The sequence below is a fragment of the Arvicanthis niloticus genome, chromosome 17 (assembly GCF_011762505.2).
Source record: "Arvicanthis niloticus isolate mArvNil1 chromosome 17, mArvNil1.pat.X, whole genome shotgun sequence".
Taxonomy (NCBI): Eukaryota; Metazoa; Chordata; class Mammalia; order Rodentia; family Muridae; genus Arvicanthis; species Arvicanthis niloticus.
Window position 1 is genome coordinate 27,193,707 of NC_047674.1, and position 17,398 is coordinate 27,211,104.

Below are 17,398 nucleotides of genomic sequence, written 5' to 3' on the forward strand. Positions count from 1 at the left end.
TGGGCGTGGTCAATCCTGGGCGTGGCCGCGGTGGGGGCGTGGTCTGCAGGCGGCTAGGCTGTCCGCACCCCCAGCCGGCTTGGGAATGGCGCTGGGGGTCCGGGAGCGCGGGGCCTCGGGACAGGGTCTAGCCTCAGAGACCCTAATGATGGCCACAGCATCGTCCAGTTCTCTGAGCTCCCGCCGCTTCCTGCTCTGGCTCTACCTAGTAGGCTTTTTGGTGAGTGCCCGCCCCGGGGCTAGGGAAAAGCAGTCTCTGCAGACTTGGGGTTCTGGAAGCAGGTCCTGGAAAGGCTGCGCTTACCTCAAGTTCCCTGGCATTTACACAGCTCCAGCCCGGAGCCTGAAGTGTGCTGTGAGGTGCCTCATCTTGCCCTCTCACCACCGACCTCAGGTGTGAGTCCTTGACCCAGTCTACACTAGAGGTCCTGAAGTTGGAAATTGGAAGTCACGGTGAACTGCACACAACTGCCTTTGGCAAAATGGCACGTGTTTTTGTTTTGTTACAATTTATGTGCATGTGTGTATTGGCTTGGTTCACAAGTAGTCCTTCGTCCTGTAGAATGAGAAGCTTAAGAAGTTATCCTTCCATCCATTCATTCGCTTATTAATGAAGTTTTGATATTTATGAATTCATTCATGAAGTTTCTGAATGCCTCCGGCGTGTGGTACATGCCCTGGAGCACTGACATCATATGCAGTTTCTGCTTCCAGAAAATTTACAGTTTTAGTCTTGGACCATTTTCAGAGCAGGGACCCTGATTCACACTGGCTCCTCTTTCAAGTCTAGGTTTTGGTTCAATAGGCCCGGTTGTAAACAGCAGGAAGAATCATTGGTAGGATTTCTTCATCAGGCAAATGGAACCAATTAGTTGAATGATCAATGGGAAAAGACTCTGTGGCAAGTATCTATCTGATTGGCACTGAACCTGATAAACTGGAATTGTTCCCTGTCCAGATGAATTAAGTCTACTATTTGTTTTCCAGACTAAAGGGCTGCTGGAATTAGGAGTTAGCACGCTGAGCCATGTAGCTGAGGAGCCGAGAGACAGCCTCTGTTCGGATTGCCAATTGTCCAACAGTTGGTAGAGGGTCTGTTCAATTAATACTTGTTAGAATCTTGAGGAAAGTAGATTTCACCAACTGTCTGTATTTACAGAGCTAGGAGGTACTGAGTACCATGCCTGAGAGCCATCTCTGCCCCCAGAGCACTTTGCAGGTCCCTAGATAGACAATTTCTCTTCTTAGCCTCCATGCCTTGACTTTAGAGTCTACCACCCTTGCTTTTTGGTCATGCTTTAGGGATGCAGATATTGCTTACCTCCACTGTGTAGTCTGGTTATTCAGAAGTCAAAGCTGCTGAGTGTGGACTGTTCTGGGAAAGGATGCCAACTGCCATCCACTCACGGGGATCTGTGTCTCAGGCCCTCACTTGGAGCGTTCAGACTTCGCCCGGAGGGTACCAGCAACTACCAGGAGTTAGCATTCAGAATAGTTTGGGAATTACAATGAAAGCAAGCAGTTCATACATCATTCATTCTGTGCAGCCTTCCAGCCCAGACTTGGATTCCCACAGCCTCTCCTGCTTTCCATATGCTGTGCACATGGTAAATCCAGTTTGATGTAAAAATTCAAGAAGTGTAATAATATATTTAAGAGAATAATATATCCAAGAGCACATCTTGAGGGAAATACATATGATTTCCAAATAGTTTTTTAAAAGGTTAAGGATTTTTCTTCCAGTGAGAAATGTTGTAAAGGGTCTTATCATATGCAGCTGTATGCATTGTTGAAGGAGCTTATGCTGACTTTTAAAGTAATAGATGGTATTACGCACAGTTTAGTCGCTATTTTAGTGAACTCCAAGACCCCAAAGGCTTCAGAAAATGGCTTCTGATTGAAAAAGGAAGGGCATGAGATTGGAGAAGTCATTTGCCAAATGTTCTAGTTTTAGCTCTCGATACTTTTGATATTTTAATTTTTTTTTTCACTAAGAATACTAAACTCATTCCTTTGCCACATTTTGGTTAAACTAAGATGGTGCTGAGGTCTATGATTTCATCTGCTTTTCTCCAGATACCTGGTCAGTTTCTCTTCCCTCTTCCCAGCCTATAGCAAATGACAATTTATCTGCATTGAGATAGCCCCCCAGTGAGAAATTCTGGGTTTCATGCCCCATACAAGGCAGTGAAGCTCAAGTGTACTCATTAGTTTCCATTGGCAAACGCTGATGCACAGGTTAGGTTAGGTGGTCCCATCATGCTGACTTCCTTATGAATGGGTGCAAGCACATGGGCTGTTGTCAGATGCATCGTTTGAAAAATGGTGGCTCTGTAGGAAGCGTAGATCAGGAATGAAGTGTTCATTGCAGTAAAGGAGGAGAGATTTTACATTAGAACTTCCTGAGAAGAAAGAGTCAGCTACTAGCTTTCCTGATAAAAACAGTGATATTTTAGAGCCACCAAGTGCAAAGGTGATATCGCCAGCTCTTGCTCGTGGGCCTATATTGTACCCTCCATAGTTCTTAGTCTATGAATATCAGTATTTCACCAGCCTTCCACCATCCGCATGCTTTCCTGGGCTCAGGTATTGATGTGTGACAGATTTTGAGGCCTAGCATGGTAGAACACGCTTGTGACATCAGTTCTCAGGAGGCTGAGGCACAAGCAGGGTCATCCTGGGCTACATAATGAGACTGTCGCAAAAAGTACAGACTCTGGTCCGTCAGTTCTTTTCTGTAATTTGAGATTCTTACTGAAGCAAAAATAGCTTTACCAATAAATTTAGACCACACTTCCTTCACCATTCACAGGACACTGGGGTTTTCATTTTATTCCTGTTTGCTTCAGGTTGGGGACTTGCACTGTGCATCCTCAGATGTTAAAGGCTAGTCATAAAGAAGCTGAAATGAAAACTGACCCTGGCCTGCAAACTAGTTGGGCATTCAGACTTATATGGATTCCATCATAACTTTTAATCTGGCTGTGGTGATCTACTGTTATGGTTTCTTTTTTTCTCAGAAGTTCAGATGTAGGTTTTGTGTTTGAAATTCAATTATAGTGTTAGGGTCATCAGTTTAAGTAGTGAGTGCTATGCTCCAGTACTAACTGGAGCCCCTCTTTGGTTTCTTTCACAGGACCTGTTTGGTGTCAGCATGGTGGTCCCATTGTTGAATCTTCATGTCAGATCTCTTGGAGTAAGCCCTATAGTTGCTGGAATAGTAGGTGGGTGTTTATAAACCTGCTTATTTGCAAAACACTAATGTTCAAATGCTCTGAAAAATAACTCAGCCTTTACCCAAACCTCACCCAAAAGGAAACAGGAAATGAAATGACTTTGCAGCTGGTTTCCAAGTTCCATCGTGAAGCAAATGGACTGAATTTTTCCTGAACCACCTGCCTTCAGGAAGGCTTCTGAGGTTTGAGTTATTTCCACAGCCCATACTGACTGACCGAAGCTCTGCTTCCTGGGCCTCTGGTAGTTTGGGCTAGGTATGTTGCAGTCAAGGCACAGCCTCTGACTACCTGTCCACAAGCACAGTTCTGGAACATAATGTGAGTCCAAAGGGGCAGTCTATGGAAGTCATACCTAATTGAGAAGGGTTTGTTTGGGTGACCACTTTGGGAAACTAGCTGGAAGCTTCCCATGCCACCAGCACATCCCAGAAGCCCATAGAGTTTCTGCCCATGTAGCATGAAATTCCATCCAGACTTCCTCGATTTGTAAAAGACACAGGAATCCCTGGGGCTTAGAACTATGCATGCTAAGCTCTGAAAAACCCTTAATGCTAACTGCCCTAGAGTCCTTCACAGTTGCAAAAGAAGTTAGGCAGTTTTCCACATTACCTGTGTGTGTGCATGTGTGTGTGTGTGTGTGTGTGTGTGTGTGTGTGTGTGTGTTTGTATACATACACATATATACATGTATACATATATACATACACATATATACATGTATACATATATACATACACATGCATATATACATATCTATCCTTATCCCTGCTCTGCTTATTATTTCCCTCTCAAGATATGTACATTCAATTATACTGACCAAGCAGTAGCCTACTGACCTTTAGAAAAAGCCAGATGTACCTGTTGCACAATGAGGGAGGGGAAGGAAGAAACTCTATAAGTTCCTTAAATAACCAGAGCTTTCTCTGTTTAAAAATTTGCTCGTTTTATTGCCACTGCTCTCTGTCATTGTAGTTAGCATATATTGCTTATGATATTTCCAGTCATGAATATAAAGGGCCCTCTTCTTATTCTTCTCTCACCACTAAAATGCTTGAGCTACGTGAGTTAGTGTTAAAAATTCAGCGCTATTAATAATTCAGTGTTGGGTCATGGTTTTCCAGTATTCTGATGTGTGCTTTCTAAGACAGTGCAGGGCGACTTCTGGAGTCCCCAAGACTGGCCCTTGTTGTCATTCTCATCCACTTGCTCACATTTTATTTCGAAGGCCTTTGGATTGTTTTAGAGAAGATGTAGAACCGTTTAGCTTCCTGGGGATGACCTCTCCCTTAGTTTTCTGCCGATTTCTACTCAATTCTTGCCAGCCAAGCCCACACCTTTTCTATCCTAACATTACTGATTTTTTTCAGGCTCTTCATATGGCATTTTGCAACTCTTCTCCAGCACCTTTGTGGTAAGCTATCCTCCGTCAAGTAAGGTATTCTCTATCTGGCAGCCCATCTCCAGCTCTTAGGAAGTGCTGATCCTCTACCCTGCACTTATAAAACAGAAGCTCAGGGATTAGTGAACAGTGGGTGTGCAGGTGGTTATAAAACACAGCTTTGTTAGGTAAGAGACTGGGTAGAATCCTGTCCTGCCTTTGGCCCCTGGGAAGATAGATGTAATCCTGTCCTGCCTTTGGCCCCTGGGAAGATAGATGTATACGTCAAAGACCCAGATGGCTTCTTTTTTTTTTTTTTTTTTTTTTTTTTTTTGTTTTTGTTTTTGTTTTTGTTTTTCTAGACAGGGTTTCTCTGTGTAGCCCTGGCTGTTCTGGGACTCACTCTGTAGACCAGGCTGGCCTCGAACTCAGAAATCTGCCTGCCTCTGCCTCCCAAGTGCTGGGATTAAAGGCATGCGCCACCACTGCCCGGCCAGATGGCTTCTTTTATGAAGCACACTGATTACATGTTGGGGGAGAATATATTACATCATAACACGCTGACCCTGTGACTCAGTGCTGATTTTTGAGAAAAAGAATATAAACAGAAACTATCACCCATTGTTTGATTCGTATAATGGACTACAGCCAAATCCACCCGCATTTCTACAATTCTGTACAAAAGAGTGTGCACTAAGCTAACTGACTCATTATTTATGAGAGCATTTGGTAAAACTTTAAAATTGATTGGTTAAGAATCCAAAAGATGGTCCAGCGGAGAGATTCAGAAGTGATTTCTCTCCCTCTTCTGGCTACTTGGTAGTCTGAAGTCCAGAGACTGTCAGTAGGCATCCCCATCTCTCTCCCTGTGCAACCCGTTGGAGGTCTGGAAGCCTTAGTGTCTGCAGTCAGGAAATACAGTGATCAGCTAGTCCCACAGGTTGCCAGGTGCGGCTGATGGAAGCAACTGGCTGGTATGGCACATTCGGCTTCTGTTTTTCCTGCTTCCTGGCCAAGGAATAGCTTTAAAGGGCATTGGATAAGAATCTATAAATATTGCCAAGTGGATAAACAATTACTCCCTGATTTATCTTTCTTTCAAAATTTTAAGGCACTGAATTAGCCTTCAAGAGAAGGCTCAGCCGTTGAGAATGCTCTCTGCTCTTTCAGAAGATCCAGGTTCAGTTCTTAGCACTACAGTATAACTCACAGCCTGTGACTCCCTTTCCAGGGAATACAATGTCCTGTTTTATTTTATTTTATTTTATTTTATTTGAGACAAATTGTCTCTGTGTAGCTATTTGTATCCTGGAAGTCCAAACTAAGTAGACCAAACTGGCCTGGAGCCTACAGAGATTTGCCTTGCTTCTTAAGTGCTAGGTGTAACGGCATCTGCCACTTTGCCCAGCCTGATCCAGTGTCCTCTTATGTCCTCCTTGGGCTCTACATGAGCATGTAACACAGACATCCATACAGGGAAAACACTCAGGCACATAAAATAATAATCCATCTTTTAAAAATGTTAAATCTACCTAACACTGAAGTTGAGAATGCTCTAAATTCTAGCAAGAGAAAGAAGAGCAGACAGGCTGACGAAGCCACAGGCGGTGACTCCAACATTCTCTGACTAGCTCTGTCATCTGGCTAGAAGGCTTGATGTGTTTTAGCTGGGTGTGGCTGTGAGGGATAGAGGAAGTATCAGAACAGAGAGCTGGCCTGGTCCCTCAGCCCCCTTGCTCTCCACCCTGGGTAGGGACACTCCGCCCCCACTCTGAGCCTCTTTCTTCCACCCTGGCCTGTGCTTGCACAGATTTGGGACCACAAGGGCTATTTTTCCCATTCACTTTCATTTTCAGTGTTTTCTAATTTCCCAAACAACCTGGATTCCGAGGAGCATAGTTGCATGAAAGAGTAACAACAAAGACAGAAATGAGGCTTTGGAACTTGGCTTTTTATTTCACTGGCCAGACCAGTGAATTTCTTGGCCACTGGACCATCAGGCATCTTGTTCCACCTGTGGGATGGCTAGAGAAAATAGCATGAGACACAGGCCATGGTACAACCATATGCATTTCCGACTCCCTGGCATCTCCCGGGGCCATGTTGTATTGGTATCTAAGTGGTGCTTATTGCTATTGGAGGCCTCTGTTTGTTCATCTCAGGGCTGCTGGAGTGATGTGGTTGGAAGACGGTCCTCCTTGCTGGTGTGCATCCTGCTCAGTGCCCTGGGCTATTTCCTCCTTGGAATGTCCACCAATGTGTTCCTGTTTACGCTGGCTAGAGTCTCCGTGGGTGAGTTCTCATCCCAGTGGATTGTGTTCTCAGTGTATGTCTCTGTGTGAACCTGAGCCTGCTGGACAATGCCTCTTCAACAAGTGCTCACCCACAGAGAGACCAATGGCTGTAGTAACAGTGGCAGTGGTCACTTGATTATTGTTACTGTTACTGTTTACTGAGCATCTGCTATTGGCAGCCCCTCTGGTAACTTATCCAAAGTTCCCGTTCTTGCCTGTGACAGAGCCTCTCAGACTAGTTATTGTGAACTCTTTTGCTGTACCTGATCTGCCTCTTTTCTGTTGCCCCGCCTCTCCATGTTCAGACAATTAAGACCATGTGAGATGCCTTCAGTTAGCGCTCTGAGTCACACTAAGATGTAGCTCAGAAGCTCTGCTGAAGCCCCGCTGGAGACCTGACTGCTGACTATATTACTATGTAGGAGAACCTAGGGGTGGTCTCCTTCTTCCAGACTGATCTTGACTATTTCCAACACCTTGAGATAGCTTTCACTGTGGACCTTCAGTGAGACGTTTTGTCAGCTCTTGGCAACTTCACCCATAGGTGTTTGGTAGGTGGGGACCTGCTGTGGAAACTGTATCCCTCCTTACCTTTCTTAGCATCCAGAGCTCCAAATCGCATCAATTGTCTTTAGTTAGCCAGTATGGCATGGCTAGACTCTGTTACTCTAGTCACAAGGCTGCAACACCACACATCTGCCCTCATCAAGTTAAGCCTCTCGCTCCATTAACAACACAGAGAAGAGCGCTCTACCACTAACTAACACACAGCTGAGGGTCAGCTCATTTGAAATTGTCACACAGGTGGGACATGAAAGTTATTGACATCACCCTTCCACATATTGGTGGTTTTGCTGTTGGCTATACGTTTCGAAGCTCTCTCCTTAAGTGTGGTCAATGATCCAGCACCACCAGTACGTTCTAAATTACACTGAATAGCTGCTCGCGTGCATCCTGGTGTTGCGTTTATTATATTGTTTGGTTGACCGTGTGTCTTCAGTGCTACATCCTACTACACCCCACCATTCATGTTAGGTAAGGAGCCCAGCAGAAGCCACCATGCCATGTTACAGCTTGAAATGATGCACATCGATCTGCAAGGAGCTTAAAGATGTCAACTAAAATGGCCGGCAACCATTCCCAGGGCTCATCAATGCATTCCTAAGTATTCCTCACATGGATGTCAAATAATCCTCAGTAGCCTACAGTCATGCTGAAGCCGTCAGGTAGTCGGCAAACTCACAAGTCTCTGACCAGTTGGAAGCAGTTGGTATTGATTATATGAAGACACAGTCGTTGGCACTAGAGTTTCAGTCAGTGTTGGTTAGATGAAGACCACTGTGTTTCTTCTCCAGTGTTCCTGCCCATACCCCTCATTACCTTGTAATATATTCTGTTACTTTACCACAAGAAAATTATATTCTAAGAGGGTGGATTTTGCTGTTTATTTGAGGGTTGGTTTTATTTTTTAATTTGTTGTTGTTGTTGTTATTATTATTGGTTAGCTCATTGCTTTATCCACAAGTGGTGGCATAGATTAGTATGCAGTAATATTTTGTAGTGAGTGAGCAAAGAAACCATGGTAACCAGATGTACTGGCTGGTTTTGTGTCAACTTGACTCAAGCTGGAGTTATCACGGAGAAAGGAGCCTCCCTTGAGGAAATGCCTCCATGAGACCCAGCTGCAAGGCATTTTCTCAATTAGTGATCAAGGGTGGGAGGACCCAGCCCTTTGTGGGTGGTGCCATCACTGGGCTGGTAGTCCTGGGTTCTATAAGAAAGCAAGCTGAGCAAGCCAGGGGAAGCAAGACAGCAGGTAACATCCTTCCATGGCCTCTGCATCAGCTCCTACTTCCTGACCTGCTTGAGTTCCAGTCCCCACTTCCTTTGGTGATGAACAGCAATGTGGAAAGTATACACTGAATAAACCCTTTCTCAACTTACTTCTTGGTCATGATGTTTTGTGCAGGAATAGAAATGCTGACTGAGACACCTGGTAACTGTGAGAAAGCCACTGTATATGAGGGAGTGCAGTAAAAAGACTTTTGACATGACAGCCCTATTGTATGGTTATGCTTTTTATTGGGGAAAAAAAAAAAGAGGAAATATCCAGAGCAGGGAGAGAAAGAAGGAGACCGGACATGGTTAGCAGTTAGCAGTTTGGGTGTGGAGAGTGGGGGAGCACAGAGAGTATAGGGAGATAGCAAGAGACAGAGAGACAGAGACAGAGAGATACAGAGAAATACAGATAGTGATAGCAAGAGACACAATAGAGCATACCGAAAGAGTAAGTAGATATCAAGAGACAGAGAGAGAGAGAGAGAGAGAGAGAGAGAGAGAGAGAGAGAGAGAGAATGATAAGAGAACAGCAGGCAGTGGGGAAACCTTGAGTTATGAAGAGGAGGGAAGTGAGGTGGGTGAGGAGAGCTAGGATGCTAACATGGACTTGGAGATGAATAACCAGTGCCTGTGATACTGAGTGAGGTTCAAGGCCAGCATGGACTTCGATATGCAACCTTAGGTAGCCATCTCTCCCTTCTGCCTGAGCTGAGGGAAATGACTCTGTTGGCACATGGGAACTGTTTTTCAGTTTTACAAATTCCCGAGGAATGCTAGGGTTTATTTAAACACCAAAAATCCCCTTGTGGTCCATATTGAGATCATTTCTGAGTAGTCAGACTGCCTGAGACCCAACAGCCACCAGGAATTTCAGTCAGATGATAAAGAACGTTAGGATGTCAGGATGAGATATGGGTAATCTGAAGTCTAAGGCCCTCAATGCTGGAGGTGACTAGTGCTGGCTTTGGAGTCCATTTATGATAGCATGAGTCCTGCAAGTTGTAGTGGTTCAGAGAAAATGGAAACAAGAACTCCATTTGGCTCAGGGATGAAGAGCAGCCCAGTCAGGTCTGCCCCTTCGGAATTCTGAAGGTTACAGATTACTTCTCTCCTTTGCAGGTGTTTTTAAACACACCCTCTCCATCTCCAGAGCACTGCTTTCTGACCTGGTCACAGAGAAGGAGCGGCCACTTGTGTTGGGACAGTTCAACACTGTCTCTGGAGTAGGCTTCATCTTGGGCCCCATGGTTGGTGGGTATCTGACTGAACTGGATGGTGGATTCTATGTGACAGCCTTCATTTGCTGCTCTGTCTTCCTCCTCAATGCTGGTGAGTTCTCTGTTGGGCATTAGTACTTAAAATTCACAAGTTTATCCATCTCTTCTTACAATTGTATCTTCTTACAATTCTTTGTAACATTTTATCTGTTCTCTGTGAGTTTCACATCATGCACCCCAACCCCTCATCTTCCTACCTGCCCTCCATCCTTACAACCTCCTCCACAAAAGAAAAAAAGCTCTCGGTATGGAAGCTATAATGTGTCACAGTGTATCTCACAGTGTACACTTTTGTCCATACTTCTTTGCTTGCAAATGTTTATTGGAATGAGTTGCTGGTCTGGTTTGAGCCCTCTGGCTTCTACTACGCTGTCAATACTGGAACTCACTGAGACTCCTCTTGGATATCCTGTTGTTGCCCTGTGTCATGGAGATGCTGTAGCTTTGGATCTATCTATAGGACTGTCTTCTTCATGAGCTCCAGCAGTTCTTCCATGGGGTAGATGTTGGGCTGGGCTAACTCAAAGGATCTGGATCTGGGCCTGGGAGGTATCTGAGCTGGTCTGCCTGCCAGCTCTCCAGCACCCTTATCACCAGGGCAAGCTCTCCAGTACTGGTGTGGCTAGCTCATCAATGCCACGGCTGCCAGGGGCAGAGCCAACTCTCTAGCCCCACCCAAGTCATCAGGGCCAGCTCTACTGTGCTGTCCAGATGAGGTACAGGGCCTGTTCTGCTGAGTGCTACAGCAGTTGAAGGGCTGAATCACACCCTTTCTTGCTCTCACACTCTTGGGGCTGGCTCACCTGCATCCCCTGCAACCAGGGCCAACTCTATTGTACTTACCCAGGTAAGGTGCAGGGTCCATTCTTCTGAATGCTGCAGCAGGTGAGGGGCAGGGCCAGCTCTTCCACCTACTAGAAGTGGCATAAACAATGGATGGAGGAGGGCATCTTTCCCATGCCCATAGTACATTACAGATATCTTAGTTAGGGTTTTATTACTGTGAAAAGACACCATGACCAAGGCAACTCTTATACATAAAACATTTAATTGGGGCTGGCTTACAGTTTCAAAGTTTTAGTCCACCATTATCAGGCATGGCAGCATCCAGGCAGACATAGTACTGGAGAAGCTAGGAGTTCTACATCTTGATCTGCAGGCAGTAGAAGGGAACTGGCTTCTGCAGGCAGCCAAGAGGAGTTTGTCTTCCACATTGGGTGTGCTCAAGCATAGGAATCTCAAATCTACCCCCACAGTGATACATACAGTAGATATGGCCCTTCTTCCAGCAAAGCCATACCTACTCCAACAAGGTCACATCTAATAGTGCCACTCCCTGGGTCAAGCATATTCAAACCAGCACATCAGACAGGTGGCAGAGCTAGCAATTCCATACTTACACCCTCAGGGCTGGCTCATAAGTAACTTGTGCAACCAGGCAAGCTCTACTGGGTTTCTTGGACAAGTGCGGAGCCACTCTCCCAAGTACTACATCTGGTGAAGGGTAGGGACAGCTTTCCTGTTCTCATGCTCTCAGGACCAGTTCTCCCATGAGGCCCAGGCAAAGGGTGGGTCCAGTTCTGCACAACCATCAGACATCAACATGGCACAGGGTGGCAGTCCAGACCAGGGATGTCTACCTGGGCTTTGCTGGTAACGAACCCAGCTGCTACAGTACCACAAACCCAGACAGCACAGTTCAGGACCCTACTTGTTCACATTTAACTCACAGGACACATACACTCACATCCACATTAACATAATAATGATAATAATGGAGTAGGTAGAGTTATTCAAGAATGAAAGTTAATTTGATGACCCTCTCTTGCCAAGGACCAGCCTCAGCTTAGAGAAGGGGTCCTGAAGAATGGGTGTTTGTGGGAGTGGCAAAAACAAAACATATTCCATGGTATTCAGTGAATAAAAAATGCCTTGTGCACTTTGCCAACCTCAAGTGAGCTAGGCACTCAGAGACTCTTCCTCTTTGCCCAGAGACCACAGCATGGACAGGTCTTGATAAACATCTTTGCAGATGAGAGGAAAACCAAGCAGACTGTCTGTTTGCCCATCCATGTAATCATATGCCACTTCGCTTCAGGGTTTGAACCTTCACCTTGGGGCACAATAATGAACAATACACTCCACGCTGGGTTAACTTCAGATCCAGGAAGTGAAGTCCATGTATTTAATCTCGGTTGTGACATAACCACTTTATAATTTCTATCTGGATCTGGACCCTCACCCCCCCCCCACCCAGGTCATAAACACAAGCTTATGATAAAGGAAAGGATAGATGTCTAATATTTTTAGAAGCATGACTATGGAGGGAAGACTAAAGGATGCCTACCCCTCCTTAAAACATTCCAGGAAGGAAGCAAAGAGCAACATCAAAGTTCAACCTTGGAAGCTGGTGGATTACAGACTTTCTTACTACAGAGCTTAGGTGAGGCCAGCTGTCAGTAGCATAAGTGATTCTGAGCAGACACACTGGGAAGTCTTCAGCTGATGCTCGCCTCTAACAGTGACATAGATGCAGACCCTCTCAATCAGCTTCCCCTAGCCTACATGGTCTGGAACCTCCTTTGACACTTCTTGGTGTCTTGTGTAATTAAAGTAGAATTGCACAGAGATGGTTTGGGAGGAGCTCTGGAATCTCAAGCTTCTCCTATAAGGGAAACGTCTGCATGATGACTAATTCCTTTAAAACAATATTTTAAAATAAACTTTGGTTAAAATATATCATTTTTCCCTTCCCTTTCCTCCCTCCAGGCCCCCCTGTACCCTTCCACCCAGCCCTTCCATCCCCAAGACTTACTCTCAGATTCATAGCCTCTCACCTTTCTGTTATTGGCATGTGCGCACACATGTGTCATGAATTCTTTTGAGAGGACACAGCTGCTCTGATGAAGGTGGTGGCAGTTTTGCTTGGAGAGCCACATTCTGCATCATTAGATCCCAGTGACAGCGCTGTTTGGTACAGTGTCTCAGCCTGAGGCTGTGGTCCAGTGTCGGGTGTATTAGGAATGTACAGTTGCATGTGTTCCTGACTATGCTGGCTAAATAATAGAGATCTCTTTCTCCCACTTTAGATATCTGGGAACAGGCAGTTCTGCGGCAAGGTGGGACATACCAGAGGGGTGGGAGAAGCATCCAGCTAGGTGCAGAGTCCTGGTGGTCCTGGTGTTCCTTAGCCAGGTAGCAAGCAAACAGCCCCTGGTTTATTTATCCCAGTGCCCCATCATGCCCTCCTTCCTCCTTTCTGTGTTTCTCCCACTAAGAAATTATACTATGGTGTCTCACAGACAAGTTCACTTCCTGCCTTGCTGTCTATCAGTGTGAGGCATGAGAACACTTCCTCCCTTCTCTCCTAGTCTAAGGTGTACTTGCAAAGCTTCTGGCCTGGCTACAGAAACCAGGGAGATTTTGCAGTTTTACCCAAGTATCCTTGTAGCCCAGGTTAGTCTCTTGTAGCCCAGGCTAGCCTCCGACTTTTTATATAACTGAAGATGACTTTGGACCTCCTACCCCTGTCTTCTCTCTAAGCCTATTTTTAGGTCTGGGTTTTATGAGGGCAGGCTTTTATCACTGGGCTTTGACTTGTTTGTTTGTTTATTTCTAGTGTCATTAGCACATTGGAAAAGCACTCTGGGAACCGTGTATGGTCACGCAGATGGATGGATAGATGAGTGGACAGGTAGTTAGGTAGTTAGAAAGTTTGTTGAGAAGAGCATTTACATGGATACTTTAATGAACATGAGAGTGTAGCTAGGAAGTGGGACCACAGGAGAAACCAGCATATGAGTGAGAACACAGTGACTATTTGATGTGTAGTTTCAATAGCTTTTATAGAGCTCAAGGGTCCCTGAATGGTGGGAAAGCTAGACTCAGCACAACCAAGTAAATCTGGTATAAGACACAGGTGACCGATCTAACACAAATCCCCATTCCTATCACCATTCGGCCCCTCCCTGGAAGCCACTGTGAGAACCCAGCACACTGGCCACCTAAACAAGTCTCTCACCCTTTCAATAGGTCTAGTCTGGCTGTTACCTTGGAGAGAAACAAGCCTCAACATCCCAGACAATGGATGGCACTTGGTGTGGAAGCACACTACAGTACCCATAAAGTCAGAAGGTACACTGCAGGGAGCAGCCACCACCCCTAAGGCCAGGAAGAATGAGAGGAAAGTGCAGGCCCCCTGGGTTGAAGTCATGTCAGCCTTGAAGGACATGAAGAACCTGATCTTTTCTGCACTGCGGGACATATTCATCGTGCGCTTTATGATGGGAGTAGCCATCATGCTGTACTACAGTAACTTCGTCTTGGGCCTGGAGGAGCGTTTTGGGCTACGGCCCAAGATCACAGGGTACCTCATCAGCTATACCAGTGCCCTGGGTACCCTGGCTGGCTTCGCTGTGGGGCCCATTTTACGGCTGTACAGGCACAACTCACACATGGTGGTCCTGCACTTCAGCGCACTCACCAGCCTCCTGCTGCTGGTCTACTCCACGACCGGCTCCATGGCCATGGTGGTGGTCTCCTCGACGCTTCTGTCCTTCACTACCTCCATTGGGAGAACCTGCATCACAGACCTTCAGCTGAGTGTGGGTGGAGCCCAGACCAGCGGCACCGTCATAGGTGTAGGCCAGTCTGTGACTGCAGTGAGCCGCATCCTCGCCCCGCTTCTCTCTGGAGTGGCCCAGGAAATCAGTCCCTGTGGCCCACCAAGCCTGGGTGCTGCTTTAGCCCTGGTGGCTATTTTAATCATGACTCTAAACAGATCTTCCTTCAGTGGGGAAGGGAGTGAGAGACTCAAACGGGAGTAGGATTGGGACCACTTGGAGAAGTGGATTTAGAACCAGACAACTCGGGGACGATGGGTATTTCAGGGACAGTGGGTGGTAGTGCAAGTGCAGTTATTCCCAGATGGCTCGGTCTCACCTGCACAGGCATGCCAGCAGAGCCATCAAAAGTCAGCAGCAGATAGGAAAGTTTAGACTGAGTGCAGCCCTGCTAAGGTCCACTGTATCAGAAGTTTGCCTGAGAGGCTAATCTTTGCACCTGGGCACAGCAAAGTTAACATTTGCTTCTGGGGAAAGGCAGCATGCTAAAAGAGGTGAAAGAGCGACTTGGAATATGGAGGGAAGCCTCAGTGTTAATCATAGACTAGCCACCTGTCTGGAATGCAGCTCTGCATAATCCCAGAAGGCAAAAGCAGCTTCTCTGCCCAAATCCCAGAGACCAACGCAGGCAGCTGCTTTATTTAAACCAGCCTGTTGCTGTCTCAGCTGGTAATGTCAGATACCTTACCCCTAGACATTTAGATACATAGACCTGGCTGAGATCAGACCTGTGGGCTTTTAAGCCCAAGTGGCCATTTCTCATGGAGGGGGGAGGAACACTGAGACATGATAGTTTTGATTAAAGTAAAAATTGGGAGACTGCACTGTTTTCAATAGTTAACTGTACAACCTACTTAAAGCCACTGATTGCAACGGGGGTACACCACCTTTCCCTCCTCTTAGGAGTCAGACTGCACCAAGAACAAGCAACTTTCAGGGCTGCCTTCTTTCCTCTTTTGATTTAGTCACTTTAGACTTTGGACAGCAGCCCCATCCCCAACCTCCCACAGCCCCAAATTCTGGGATCACAGACCTAAAATCCACATTCCATACGATCCTCTTGATTAACCCTTTGGTGGGCGATGCCCATTTTCATGTAATTGTGAGTGGTTCTTCAATGCACTAAATTTTCATAACTCTAATGTTCACTATTTATAAATCAGAAAAAGGGTGTTTTCATAGTTTTAGATGTTGTATGTGGGATGATAAACTCAAATATTTATGACTGTTGGAAGTGTATTTTAGCTTGAATGCCATCCCCTTTCCTCTCTGTCTTTGAGAAAAACAATTCACTTTTAAGTTATTTCCACTGTGAATTTTAACACGGGCACTAAGAACTCTTAAGGGACCAAAGCATGGTGTAGGTGACCATGTCCTCACACAGCATCTGATTGTCATGGAGATTGGGGTCAGAGGGACAGTGATTAAACTGATGATGATATGACATAATGAGGTAAGGTTTCAAAAGTATTTCTATCAATACTGTGCTCTCAAAGACTGGACTTTTCTTACAAATGTTTACGGAAGCCATGTTTGTATTCTTAAAACCATAAGTGAAACAAGTTTAGTGAGACTTTAAAATTAATAAGAAACATGGAGATACTGAAAACCCAAACCAACCACTATCTATTTAGAGAAACACTTGTTACCCTGTATTAGGTAACTAGGAATTTGTTAATGCGATGGTGGTTTTTCTGTTCTGCCTTTTTATTTGCTAAGCAGTTGATCACAGTTCATCTTGTCTGGTGTCTTGCTCAAAGTTCGGTCTCTAGACCATCCATCATGTCCTGGGACACATGCTCCGGCTCCAGCATACTCCCAATAGGGGCCACTTTGAGGAGCCATGTAACTGATTTGTTTACACAGAAAACTTTGGCAACCACTGGTCTGGTGTGTGGAGTTTATAACGTTTTATGGGGTAAAATCTCAGGGAAATTAAATCTGTTCAGTTAACATGTGTTGTGTTCTTTAAATTCTTTTGCATAAGGTCCGTAATCCTGCCTAAAGTATTGGGGTGAGCCACATTAATTTGTTCCTGTACAAGGGGAAATTACCTCTGTGTAGTTTAACTTGCAGCTGTATGGAAACTTGCTTTAGAGACACGGAGTGTTTGCAAAGGGAGCTTACCCGCCCACCAACAACATTCCAGCCACAGATAGATGCTGTGGAACTGTGTGTTTCAGAAGGCATGGCTTTCCCACAGAGCAGAAGGCACACAGCTCAGTCTAGAGAGACAAGTAAAAGATGGGGACCAGGAGCTATATTTGGAAGGCTTCAGCCGTGAGCTGAGCGGCATAAAGAGTGATGATGTGCCTGAGTCTTTCCTGTTGCCCACCAAAAGAGAAACATCATGCTTGTTCTCTATCTGAATGTACACCTTGACCCGCAAGGTCCAGACACCTAACACAGAGGATTGAGGATCACTGGGTAGAGTAGGAATCAGGGTGGGGGTAAAGCAAGAAACCCCAGTTCTAGCTGAGGAGCTACTGATGGATGGTAGGAGGCCACTGGCAATGGGGATGAAGAGTCTTTTTCCTTAATAGCATAGCCCCTGGCAGGTCCACCACTTCCTGGCTGCCCCACACTCAAGAGTATTTGGGTAATACAAATAAGAAAATAGTTGGGTGGGGAGAGAGGCAGAGATAGACCTGGGAGAAGTCATGGGAGGGGTGAATGTGATAAAAAAAAATACACTTAAAATTCTCAAAAAATAATGAAAAAATATTTTGAAACAGAATATGGCTATTTTTTT

General features: G+C 45.6%; 1 protein-coding gene across 1 annotated transcript; it reads left to right on the plus strand.

The window, feature by feature from the left end:
* The first annotated feature begins 19 nt into the window (after positions 1–19).
* Positions 20–16,599, plus strand: Slc67a2 (solute carrier family 67 member 2). Its single transcript, XM_034522014.2, has 6 exons — positions 20–220; positions 3,137–3,224; positions 4,604–4,647; positions 6,777–6,906; positions 9,867–10,076; positions 14,057–16,599. The coding sequence occupies exons 1-6, from the start codon at positions 86–88 to the stop codon at positions 14,848–14,850; spliced, it is 1,401 nt and encodes a 466-aa protein (XP_034377905.1). The 5' UTR covers positions 20–85; the 3' UTR covers positions 14,851–16,599.
* Positions 16,600–17,398: the final 799 nt, after the last annotated feature.

Bases quoted from the DNA above. Each gene is read 5' to 3' on its own strand.
- Slc67a2 (XM_034522014.2), top strand. From the start codon at position 86: ATGGCGCTGGGGGTCCGGGAGCGCGGGGCCTCGGGACAGGGTCTAGCC. The intron at 3,225-4,603 runs GTGGGTGTTTAT...GATTTTTTTCAG, and splicing joins TATAGTTGCTGGAATAGTAG to GCTCTTCATATGGCATTTTG. The intron at 6,907-9,866 runs GTGAGTTCTCAT...TCTCCTTTGCAG, and splicing joins GCTGGCTAGAGTCTCCGTGG to GTGTTTTTAAACACACCCTC.